At 50.7% G+C, this 10,721-nt stretch overlaps 7 protein-coding genes and 1 pseudogene across 7 annotated transcripts, besides 6 other annotated features; all 8 read right to left on the bottom strand.

The window, feature by feature from the left end:
* Positions 1 to 165: 165 nt before the first annotated feature.
* On the bottom strand, positions 166 to 618 carry TraAM80_08772 (uncharacterized protein; the record flags this gene model as incomplete). Its single annotated transcript, XM_029385499.1, has 1 exon — positions 166 to 618. One exon carries the CDS (start codon positions 616 to 618, stop codon positions 166 to 168), a length of 453 nt encoding a protein of 150 aa, XP_029234702.1.
* A 403-nt stretch (positions 619 to 1,021) lies between these two features.
* Positions 1,022 to 1,042: a microsatellite.
* A 149-nt stretch (positions 1,043 to 1,191) lies between these two features.
* On the bottom strand, positions 1,192 to 2,205 carry TraAM80_08771 (glutathione-S-transferase/glutaredoxin; the record flags this gene model as incomplete). Its single annotated transcript, XM_029385498.1, has 1 exon — positions 1,192 to 2,205. One exon carries the CDS (start codon positions 2,203 to 2,205, stop codon positions 1,192 to 1,194), a length of 1,014 nt encoding a protein of 337 aa, XP_029234701.1.
* An 863-nt stretch (positions 2,206 to 3,068) lies between these two features.
* TraAM80_08770 (hypothetical protein) lies at positions 3,069 to 3,490 on the bottom strand (annotated as a pseudogene).
* A 114-nt stretch (positions 3,491 to 3,604) lies between these two features.
* On the bottom strand, positions 3,605 to 4,243 carry TraAM80_08769 (uncharacterized protein; the record flags this gene model as incomplete). Its single annotated transcript, XM_029385497.1, has 1 exon — positions 3,605 to 4,243. The coding sequence occupies one exon, from the start codon at positions 4,241 to 4,243 to the stop codon at positions 3,605 to 3,607; it is 639 nt and encodes a 212-aa protein (XP_029234700.1).
* A 129-nt stretch (positions 4,244 to 4,372) lies between these two features.
* Positions 4,373 to 4,389: a microsatellite.
* A 264-nt stretch (positions 4,390 to 4,653) lies between these two features.
* TraAM80_08768 (abhydrolase domain-containing protein 11) lies at positions 4,654 to 5,046 on the bottom strand (the record flags this gene model as incomplete). The annotated part of the gene is made up of 1 exon (XM_029385496.1): positions 4,654 to 5,046. One exon carries the CDS (start codon positions 5,044 to 5,046, stop codon positions 4,654 to 4,656), a length of 393 nt encoding a protein of 130 aa, XP_029234699.1.
* A 1,096-nt stretch (positions 5,047 to 6,142) lies between these two features.
* Positions 6,143 to 6,185: a microsatellite.
* Positions 6,186 to 6,391: 206 nt separating this feature from the next.
* On the bottom strand, positions 6,392 to 8,011 carry TraAM80_08767 (uncharacterized protein; the record flags this gene model as incomplete). Its single annotated transcript, XM_029385495.1, has 1 exon — positions 6,392 to 8,011. One exon carries the CDS (start codon positions 8,009 to 8,011, stop codon positions 6,392 to 6,394), a length of 1,620 nt encoding a protein of 539 aa, XP_029234698.1.
* An 11-nt stretch (positions 8,012 to 8,022) lies between these two features.
* Positions 8,023 to 8,067: a microsatellite.
* A 282-nt stretch (positions 8,068 to 8,349) lies between these two features.
* TraAM80_08766 (methyltransferase) lies at positions 8,350 to 9,459 on the bottom strand (the record flags this gene model as incomplete). Its single annotated transcript, XM_029385494.1, has 1 exon — positions 8,350 to 9,459. The coding sequence occupies one exon, from the start codon at positions 9,457 to 9,459 to the stop codon at positions 8,350 to 8,352; it is 1,110 nt and encodes a 369-aa protein (XP_029234697.1).
* A 72-nt stretch (positions 9,460 to 9,531) lies between these two features.
* Positions 9,532 to 9,601: a microsatellite.
* Positions 9,602 to 10,084: 483 nt separating this feature from the next.
* Positions 10,085 to 10,104: a microsatellite.
* A 223-nt stretch (positions 10,105 to 10,327) lies between these two features.
* Positions 10,328 to 10,721, bottom strand: TraAM80_08765 (uncharacterized protein; the record flags this gene model as incomplete). The annotated part of the gene is made up of 1 exon (XM_029385493.1): positions 10,328 to 10,721. A coding segment is annotated over one exon (394 nt), but the record flags the coding sequence as incomplete, so codon positions are not given.

Genomic DNA, 10,721 nt, shown 5'->3' with positions numbered 1-10,721 from the left:
GGCAGCGTGAGAGAAAGAGCCGCGCGCAGCCCGTCCTCCTCTTCTTTTTTTTTTGTGTGTACTCTCCTGCGCGGGCTCTCGCCCCACCTCACGCGACACACACGCAGCGCGCTCATACTTAAACGTTCGTTCGTGCGGGCCCGTTGTTTTTTTTCTCTTTTGCTTTCAACGCGCTGCCACCGGTTGTTGCGAACTACCGCCCGCTGGGGCACCGGCTGCTTTGTTTGAAGCCAGCCCCCTCTCCCAGCCCTCTGCGAGTTGCCGGGTGACCCGCAGGCCGGCCACCACCGCGGCACGCGCCCCCCAAGAAGCGGAAATGTGAGAAAAGAAAACCTCGGCCCCAGCTGGGTGCGGGCGCGGCAGAACATACGCCCCCGGCTGGCTGCGCAGGACGAAAGCAGCTGGGCGCAAACCGACTGCCGCCGGGGGCTGGCGGCGCCGCTCTGAAAATGCGGGCGGCCCACGGCCCCAGACGCTGCGGCCTCCTCTCACTTTCGGGGGGCCAGAGCCGCCGGCGACGACAATCGCCAGCAAAAAAACGAATGGACATCGGTGAATAGTGGTGCCGGCTGGTGCCTTCAATGCCGCTGCCACGGTTTTCCGCCCAAGGCGTCGCATTACTTTCGCGGGCGCGGCGCCCCCCCCCTGTTTTCGCTTTGCCTAGCTGTAAAAACCCTTTCGCGCAGACAAGAACCGCACACCAGGCAAAGCACACGCGCACAAGAGGAAAAAAAAAAAATGACACACAGTTTTTATGATCCTGCTCGCTCTCTCGCTGGTTTGCCTGGGTGGGGGCGTTTGCTTTTTCGTTTTGCTGCTGGCGCGCCGTTCGGCGGCACCCCCGGCGCCGGCACCCAAGGGAAGAAGCGTGTACGCATGCACCGCCATTCTTCTGCGCGCCGCCTCCCAAGTTCCGCGCCCTCTTCAAACTCGGCGCGCGCGAAGAAGCATGGAAGGACCACCCCACATCGGCGGGTTTGCGCACGGAACCGCCCACACACTGGGCAACGACGAGGGTGGGAATAATAATAATAATAATAATGGGAGGGCTTGGGGGAGAGCGAAGAGGGAGCCGAACAACGCTTTATTGCCAGGGTCGGTCGCCGCCTTGAAAGCCGCCTCCCCGTAGGACCCCCAGGGAACACCTGCCCGCTTCTACCACTGAAACCGCAAGCACGCGCCCGCTGCAAATCAGGCTTTCAATTGCATCCGCCTCCTCATCTCGTCCTCCATCGCGGCGCTCCATTCGCCGAAGGCCCCCTGGTGGAGAACGTGCCTCAGCCTTGGGTGGGCCTCCAGGACGCGCGTCACGGCATACATTTCCACATCGGCGACGTCGGGTTCCTTGCCGCCGTGAAAGCGCTGAGGGGGACGGCCCGGTAGCCGCGCGGTGAATGCGGCAAGCTCCCCCTCCAGCCACGCAGCCGGATCCTTCACGGACAATCCGTCGCGCGCATCGGCTCCCTTCGCTACAAGGCCAGGCAAAATCTTATACCGCGACAAAACGCACAGGGCAGACGCCCCCACGATGCGAAAGACGATGTTGTGATAGCGTGGTGGTGTTACATAGGGGTAGCTGGCAAATGCGTTCCTCCAGGTGTTGTTGGACGCAATGAAACTCACTGCCTGGAAACGCTCCGTGATCCATCGGCGCGTCTCCACAACGCGCGGCTCCTTAAGTTGTTCCGAAAACCCCAGCGGCACGGAAATGGCAGAAATAATACGTTGAGAATCCACAAGGCAAACCCCCATTGCATCGGCTGGCGCGCTGCTCTCGGCATCGGCGATTGGCGCCAAGCTTATTTGCGGCACCAGGCTGTAGCGGGGATCCGGAAGCCCTGCGCCGGAGAGGGTGTCAACGTCCACAGGCGTAAAAGACACAGAATGGTAGCGGAGAACCCATTCCACCTTCGCACAGTACGGGCACCCCAGGAGGCGATACAGGGTCAGGCTGAAGTCTCTGCCCTCGCGGCTGCTTCCGCCGCCTCGCCTCCCCTGGGGGCTCGGGTTCCAAGGCAGATGTTTGGCCCCAAAGGCCTCTGCAAGAAGCGCCTCATTCTGCAGCGCGTTGAACTCATCTGCGGAAAGTTGAGGCGGAGGGGTGTTTCCCGCTGCGCCGCCGCGGGTGGCATACCACAACGTGGCCCCACCCAATGCCCCGCCCCCTACTAGGGCGACCCCCACCCCGCGAGCGCCCCAGCGCATCGCCTCACTTTTTTTTTTTTTTGCCTCTCTGCCGCCCCTGTCACACCGAGTCGGGTTGGACGTCCACCGCCGCGTTTCTCCGCCTCGTTTGATACACGAACGTGAGTGGAAATGGGCAATAGTATTCCTATGCGCTTTCTCTCTTCCCTTTAACCTCAGCGAGGGAGAAGCAACTTTGCCAGACGAGAGTGGATGTTTCAGCACAACAGCGAAGGAAATAATATGTGCACAGGCGGCCTCGTAGCCGACTCCATTCCTCCATGCGGGCGGGCGAAAAGCGCAGCATGAAGGGGAGGGGAGGAGGAGGATGGCACCCAGCCAATTATTTCACTCACAGCGGGAAGCGCGTCCTCCCGATGAAACTGCAAAAATGTAGCCGCGGCACGGGACAAAAAGGAGGGGTTCGCCGTCGCTCAACACGCCACTAGTGCCAGCCGCCCTTCGCACATAACACGTACACGGTGGCAGGGACGCGAAAAGAACCGAAAAAAAAACAAAAAAAACGTGAAAGTGACATTTTCTTCCCTTCTTTAACCGCCATAGATTCAGCATCAGCAACCCGCATGTTCCTTGCCGGCCCTTTTTCTTCCCCCTCTCTCCACCTCTCGCGACTACATCCACCTCGCCCCCGCCTCTACCCTTCTCTGCGGACGTTCTTTTACGCAACACTGCGACAAGAAATAGAAAAACTTTTTTTTTTTTTCAGAAAAACAAAAGCACACAAAGCGAGAAACGTTCAGGAAATATATATGCATTGAAAAGAAAAAGTAATTTACAGATTGTTTCCAGTATTTTTCCGGAGTATGCAAACGCACCAAACCCCATCAACAAAAAAAAAACGTTAAAAGTATGCATTGCCTTCAGCGAAACTTGACAGTTTCGGTGGAGTTGTTCGACATATTTGGCAGGGGATTTGTAGGACTCATCTGGTGCAACACCAGCGCAGCGTGCGTGCCGAAGAGGGAACTGTTGGGACTGCCCTTGGCGTCCGTCACCTGAAGCATGCGGTTTGCCAGCATCTTGCGCCTGCTGTGGAGCGTGAAGATCGCCGCGTGTGCCTCCTCCACGTCGAAATACGTAACAAACACCGCACCCCTCTCTTCGGCTGTTGGTATCGTGCGGGATGTGAATGTGCCAAACGGCACCGTACACGCTAAACAGGTCGTAGAGACGCTTTTTGTCGCTTTCAAAAGAGAGTCAGCCCAGAGACAGCTTTGAGGCTCCGGAACCTCGGCGCACGGCGCTACTCGACTCAGGCGGCACCCCAACACATGGCAGGGGCAGCGGGGCCAGAAAAAAAAAAGGAAAACGTGGTAGTAGAAGTGACACAACAGGGAAGCGTACCTGCAAAAGATGCAGGAGGAGGAAAACAAACACACGCAAAGCAAAAAAAAAAAAACTAATCAAGAGGGGCGGCAGACGACGATGTCAAAGCCATCACAACCTGCTCGCGGGCGGATGGGGAGCATGCTGCGGATGTTCTGCGTAGAACGCCTTGAGGTGATCCGCCCGCGCACACAGCGGCCTTCTGTTCACCCCTCTGCTGGTGGATTTCAGCACTCAAAAAACTGATCCGTTGACCCACCCGCAACAGACAGCTCGTCAACATGAATGGCTGCCCCACGCAAAGCGGCTCCGCAAATTCCACACCTATTGTCATGGATACATGGCGATGCCTGCCTGTCATTATAGTCAAGTGCGCAGATGTGAGCGTATCAATAAGAAAGCACAGCACATCTCGGCCAACAGCACGCCCTGCTGGCCCCACACCGTCTCCACTGCCCACGGGCAATGCCGCGAGTTTTGCGTCTGCACACATGGGCCACAAGATGCGAGACCCCTCTGCATTCAACAGTGTGTCATCATTATCCGCCTCGGCTGCGCAGTTGCTAAGCTTATTGGGGCATGGCATCACACGCAGCCCATCTACGTTTAGACTGGCGTGGTCACAGACAACCTGCTGCGTCGACCTTGTGGCAACGGCCAGATATTTTATTAGGCGCTGTTTCACCTCTGCAGCTGTGGTGGTATGACCCATTTACTTACTTGCTCCTTCTTTTCCCCTTCACTTGAGGAGGTAGGGGTGATTTTGAGCGGCTTCTCCCTTCGCGGTCGCTCGCTCCCCCTCCAGCAGCTGGAGCAACAGGATAACGGGGGCAGGCAAACGATATATATATATATATAATGCATTTGCCGCAATGCGACTTCGCATCTCAAAAAACAAATAAAAACAAAAATACTGCAAAAAAGAAAATAAATCATTATAACCAGCCCATCCTTAGTCAAAATGCACGAGTTGATTCGTTCCCCCTCCCCCACACTCTTTTTTTTTGTCTTTTCTTTCGTTTTGTATAAAAGTAACTGCCACAAAAATTTAGGCACTACGGATTGTAGAGATTATCCAGCCTCTTCAAGAAATCCCGCGTGAGCCGGGTGGTTGCCTCTGGGTTATCGTGGTAGACATTGTGCCCAGCACTGTGCAAAAGCGTGCTCCTCCACAGCCACTGCAAAGGTGGGGCACATTCCACGATACCGGTGGCCTCCACCAATAGGGGACGTTCCAACCAAAATATAAAGAATAGGAACACCAATTTTTCCGTGCGTGCGAGCGTGGAGGAACGCCTCAGGGAATAAAACGCAGCGTTGAAGCAAGACATCCTCCAAGAGATGTATATTGCACATGCACGATGCGGAAGGAACCGGTTTGGTAGGACTCGCGGCACCTGGTCGAACGATTTGAATAGTTGTACTCAGAAACCCGCGCACGTGTTTATTGCGGACCCCGCATCGATCAAACTCCTCAAAGGTGGAACACATATCCTTAATGGCCGACAAATCCATTATCCACATGAGATCAACTCAGTCACATAACTTGTTGCGCAACGAGGACAGAAACTGGTGCCCACTGGGCGGCAGCCTATCCAAACTCACGAACCCAGCAATGAGAACGCGTTTTCGCCGGCCGGCGTCCGTCTGCTGGTCCATCAAGAATCTAGCCCATGTCAAAGCTCCCATGCTGCGCCCCACGGCCACGAGAATTGGTGGTGTTTTATTGCGTAGCTGCAGCCCCTCCATGCAGCAATAGCCCTCTTGCTCTAACCAGTGTTGAAGGCCAAGCACAAGGTCATTCAGTGGCACCTTCTCGCTTGCATAGCGACCACAAAAAAGCTGCGGCGATGTGTGGAAACCAGTGATGGTTGATTTTAGCAATCACGGTCGCTCTCCACACGCAGCGACGCACACTCTGTAGGCAAGTAATCCGTGAAGAGAAATAAGGTGTAGGGGGGGGGGGGGTAGCTACGAAAAAGTTAGTGCAGAAAGCAGCTTAGTGTTGTAGTCCAACAGCTGACGTCATGCGGCGTGCGCTACAGTTGGGCGTATATGCCCCCACACTTGCTTCACCGAGAGCGGCGGCGACAGCTGGTAGTGGTAGCAGTAAAGAAACTATCTTCAGTAAGTTAAAAATGCACGCACACACACAAGCTAACCAAAAAAAGAAGTAAATCAAAACAGGGGACACAGAGGGAGAAGTGAAAGGAGGGAAGAACAGAAATGCGAAAAGGGTTCACTTTCGCAGCTTCCAATGATATTTTGTCTGGTTCGGTCAGGCTTTGTGATTTGCGCTTGAGTACACAAAGCTTCACACCAAACGGGCAAAAAAAAAGTGAAAATAAGGTTTTAAAAAAGCACCCAAACAATACACCCATTTTCAATCACTTAGGTTACATGTCAAATTCTTCATGAATGATGCGAGAATACAACCGAACTCATCACTTTTTGCCTCACTCCTTCATTTTATGCATCCCTTTTTTTGTTCTCGCATGCGTCACATGCCGCAGTAGCACGGCATGATCACACAAACATAGCAAGAGATACGCATGAGCGTGCGCAAGGAAAATGAAAGGAAGAAAACCCCGTAATATAATCGCCAAGTGGGAAAAAAAAAGGAAAAAAAAAACGATCAGTAACAAAAAAAAAAATGTAAACACCAAAACACATTCTTATAATATGCGAATGGTGAACGAAAGCATAACATCAAAAATATATATAAATGAGAGGAAGTAAGCAACAGACAACACACTCAAAAAGCAAACACTCCGGTGGTGGAGAGACACGGGGTAAAGCTGCAGATATAGCAGTTGCAACTTCTTCCGTGGAAGGTAAAAATATAAGATCATCTGTATGCTTATTTTGCTAGTTTAATTATTCCTGATGACGCATCAACAATATACGTAGTCTGCTGATTCCAACTACTTTCTCCAATTGTCACCCCAGTTGAATCCTTCGCCCCACCCACCCCTGTGACTTCCAACGAATTGCCCATGTCCTCCTCTCCAACGTCTTGATCACCGTGTCGCACATGTTGCCGCCTGACACCCGCACCGACAACTGAATTCAACCAAGAGATTGATCCCAATGTAAGAGAGTCTTGTGAAGTTCCGACCACTTCCTCGCTATCTGGAAGTGAAGAAGGTAATACAGGTACAAGGGGTGTCGTCGCATTTTCTAGAACATAATCCGCCCTTTCAAAAAGAGGTGTTACATCAAAAGGCTTTCTAAAGGGTGGAATTTGCTCCTGACAGGAAGACAAGAGGAACGCCTTTTCTCCAATCAAATTACCGTCCAGGTTATTACTAAACAAGGGCGTGAATGGGTACTCGGCTGCATTGCCACTGATACCGCTCACTGTACTATGCGAAGTAGGAGATACTCCAAACGTCCGTGTGACACTTCTTTGCCTGAAAGTCCCAGCAGCTCCTTGTGTACCCCCAAACGAATACAAGCCCCCAGTATGCAGGTACAACTCGCCACCCATGTTGGGCGTATTTAGGCTTCTGTCAACCATTAGAAGGTTATCGGTACGTGAATTAGATTGATTCGCGTTTGAATTTGGGTTACTTGAGTCCTCTGTCACACCAAAAGCAACGTGAAATCTATTCTGTACATTAGAAGAACTCGCTGAAAAAAAATCAGACGTATGCGGCACGGCTAATACCATCAATCCCTGTGGGTTCAAGGGGCTTTCTCGACGAAGAGCTGGGGTCTGATATGAAGCTGGATCCTCTCTTGGTTCCACACTTTCACCCCAAGCACATAAATTCAAAAAGGAAGAAGACTCTGTGTCGGATGCCAGAACCAAGATTCTATCACCCTGATGGGTAGCTACTGGGTCATGGGTTTGTAATGTGTTTCCGTCCGTCATAGCTGTCATCTCACGTGCCATCAAGTGGAGAGAAATTGGCGAGTGACGTAATCTGAGACGTTCTCTACACGCCCTTCCAGCTCGCGCGATTGCACCCTGTAAAAGTGTCATGTTTGGCTCCTCTGTCATTGTGTTTACAGTCAATAGTGTATGTTCGTTACTTGCACGACTCTGAGCTGTATCAACATGTTCATTTGGCAAAACTTCAGTATACAAAGGACAAAAATCCCCAGGACATGCCAAAAAAGTAGGGGAACGTAGACTTTCGGTGGACGAATGACCTGGTCGGTGTTGTGTGGTGTCTGCCGTTCTTGACTCCTTAGTAACTCCAAGAATTGATTCAGCTCGATGCGAAACTTCCTCGACATTTGGTAAGGAAGCAACTACATGCTGAATATCATCCAAAGGGTTCTCATTTCCTATCCGAGTCGATACAACGTTGCTGATTGAGATGATTTCATCAGCAGGTTGCTCGTTGATACAAGGCTGAAAAAGGATCGGAGTCTGAGTGAGTTGTGCTTCTTTCCCATCATCTTTCATCCTGGTTCCAGCTCCAGCTCGCTCGGAAGAGGATGCAAATTGTAGATCAAAGGTTCCATTCATCAATATAGGCAAACAAAAATAATAAGTACAATTTTAAAACGACAATAATAATAATACCCGATGTTCTTCAGGAAAAAGTACAATGCCTAGAGTCCTTTTAGTCACTTGCTGCTGCCAAACGCCCGGCACGAACTTGAGCATCAATGACAAAGCAAAAATAAATAAGGAGTTGTCCCAGAGTAAAAGAGGAACAGTCGCATAACCGAAAGTGAAACAGACCAAACATACTGCGTTAGTTGAGGTAAAAAGAGGATACTTCGGTTTTTAACTGTGTGTGATGTGCCTCTTTATAAAATAGCTCATAATATTTACACAAGAAGAAAAAGTTAACCCTGCCATCAAAAGCAAAAAGGAAGATTGCCAAGCTCATATCCATTTGTATAATTCACGGCGTCGTCAAGTCTGTCTCCTGAGGATTTCTTCGAGTAACAGGCCAAAACCTCACTTGGAAAAGGCAGATGGCCCTCAGAAAAAATACTTTTGATTTCGGCAAGATCCTCTTCCTCACGCTGCTCTCTAAAGTTAATCATATCCAAAGAACCTGCGTCAGTATGCGCAAAAGAACGCAAAAACAATAACACAACCGAAATCCCGTTCCAACCACGATTTTGTATGCTATCTCCATCAACAAAAGTTTCAATTGGAACACGAGCAATGCCAAACCCTAATTCGTACGCAGTCAACTGTAGTTTTTTGTCACCGTCAGGCATACGCGTGAAGTGAGACAAAACGGCTACGCGTGGAGCCGAAGAGCCAATATTATGCTCATTACACTCTTTATCCTCAGAGTATCGTAAAAGGCATTTGCAAGTAGTGAGAAGCGCCTTAATATCGGCCCGGTAATAAAGTAAATCGGATCCCAGCACCATTTGCACACTTCCTCTTTTGGGACCTTTCAAAGACTTAGAAAGACGCCCTATGAAAGAAACAAGTTGGACTGTGTCTTCCCTACACCACTTCAACGGACATGAAACTAGAGCACGATGCATGTCAGTCCCTAAGGCCTCAATAAAACCATTAGCACCGACCTGAATCAGTGGAAAGTCATGCCTTTTTGCAGTTGCAGCAATCAAATTAAGACAGTCAACCGAAGCATCAGTAAACATCACAGAAACTCCCGGAAAAAGTTCAGCCGCCGTAAATCCAACCAGGCCACAACCACAACCTAATTCGACAATCCAGGGATTAGAATCTTCACACGTGGCATGCTCAGATGTGTGTGGCAGCAACCCACTTCCAAATCTAGCAAGAAAAGCCGCAAGTACCTGCGCACCTTCATATACGCGGAGACCAGTTGAACATGGCGACTCGTCTTTGTCAATTACCTGCTTGACACGTGGTTCCGTACACCGAATGTAATGATCAATCACTGTGGCGCAAGCAATATCAAATCTCAGTGATGAGACGCCATCTGCGGCAGTGATCACCTCAAACTCCTCATAATGCATGTGGTAGTGTGATGACTAAACCAGGTAAAGAGTAACCCAAGGGCAATTCAATATTCGTAAGTTCGACAACACCAAGACAATTCAAACAGTAAAATACATGCACAGAAGCGAACAAACAAACAAAAATTAACCAGACACACAATAAACGACTCCAGTATTATTTTTATTATTCATTTCACATTCGCTAGGGACCTAGTTCTTAACCAAGTAGAAGCAATGTTAGTTCATTTTCAGTCGGACCATCGTGATTTTACGTTGAACGTAAAAGTAGTAGAAGCTAAGCCCCATGACAATAAGTAAAAAACACAGAAACAGCAATCCAAAAACCTGAGCAACCACTACATCTACCTCCTTCACAAGGGGAAACAACCAAAATTTTCCGCTCACATTGCTCGATAAAACTTCTAAAGCGAAAGAAGGCAATGAAAGATACATCACCACCCAACACAGTAGCCAAATCCGGAGAAACCTGTTCATGGAATAATAGCAACCTATTTTACTAACAATAAATAAAAGCAAAGAAAAAAGGCAAATTGCATTACACACGTAGCAAGAAATGAAACACTTGCTTCCATGAGGTAATCCACACCCCACAGATCACAGTAGAAAAGAACAATCATAGCGAAATAATGATAATAATAATAACATACAGCATTAACATTCCTATCCCCTGCTATACAAAAAAAAAATATTGAAATACCATCGGGATGATTACTTTCCATAGATTGGCGATAGCGTGGGCCCCGCCGCAAGCCGCGCACAACGCCGCAGCCCCAGCACACAGCATAAGCACCTCTCACCCCCACCATTTCAACCGCCCAAGCTGGGCCAAAACTCCGCACCCGCTGGAGAAAAAAAATGACACCGTTCAAAATGGCACCATCGCCGTTTTCGCCGCGTCGGGGCCTTCGGGGGCGTGCGCTTCCAGCTTCCTTTGTTCGGCCGCGCGCCCCTCAAGCACGCCGCCGCCCTGCTGCACCCACACCCCCGGCTCTAGAGACGAGGGCGCGACACCCACGCACAGACAAACTTTTCGGACAACAAAATCTGCCCGCCCCGCCTCCCGACTAATTCCGATTTCGCTACCACATCGTGCCGCCGCGGCGCCGCTTCCGCAAACGCTGGGACGACCCTTCTGTGCACCGGCTTCGGGGCTGGCCCGTACCGCCCCGCTCCGCAGCCCCTTTGTTCTTTTTGCTTCCACACGCCCCCGCGTGCGCACTGGGCGCCCGCATCTCCTCGGGCCGCCCCGCCCTATTTCC

The sequence above is a fragment of the Trypanosoma rangeli genome, assembly GCF_003719475.1.
Source record: "Trypanosoma rangeli strain AM80 chromosome Unknown Tra_15.4_contig_00461, whole genome shotgun sequence".
Lineage (NCBI taxonomy): Eukaryota > Euglenozoa > Kinetoplastea > Trypanosomatida > Trypanosomatidae > Trypanosoma > Trypanosoma rangeli.
The sequence above is the reverse complement of the archived record's forward strand: the minus strand, read 5'-3'. Positions and strand labels throughout refer to the sequence as shown.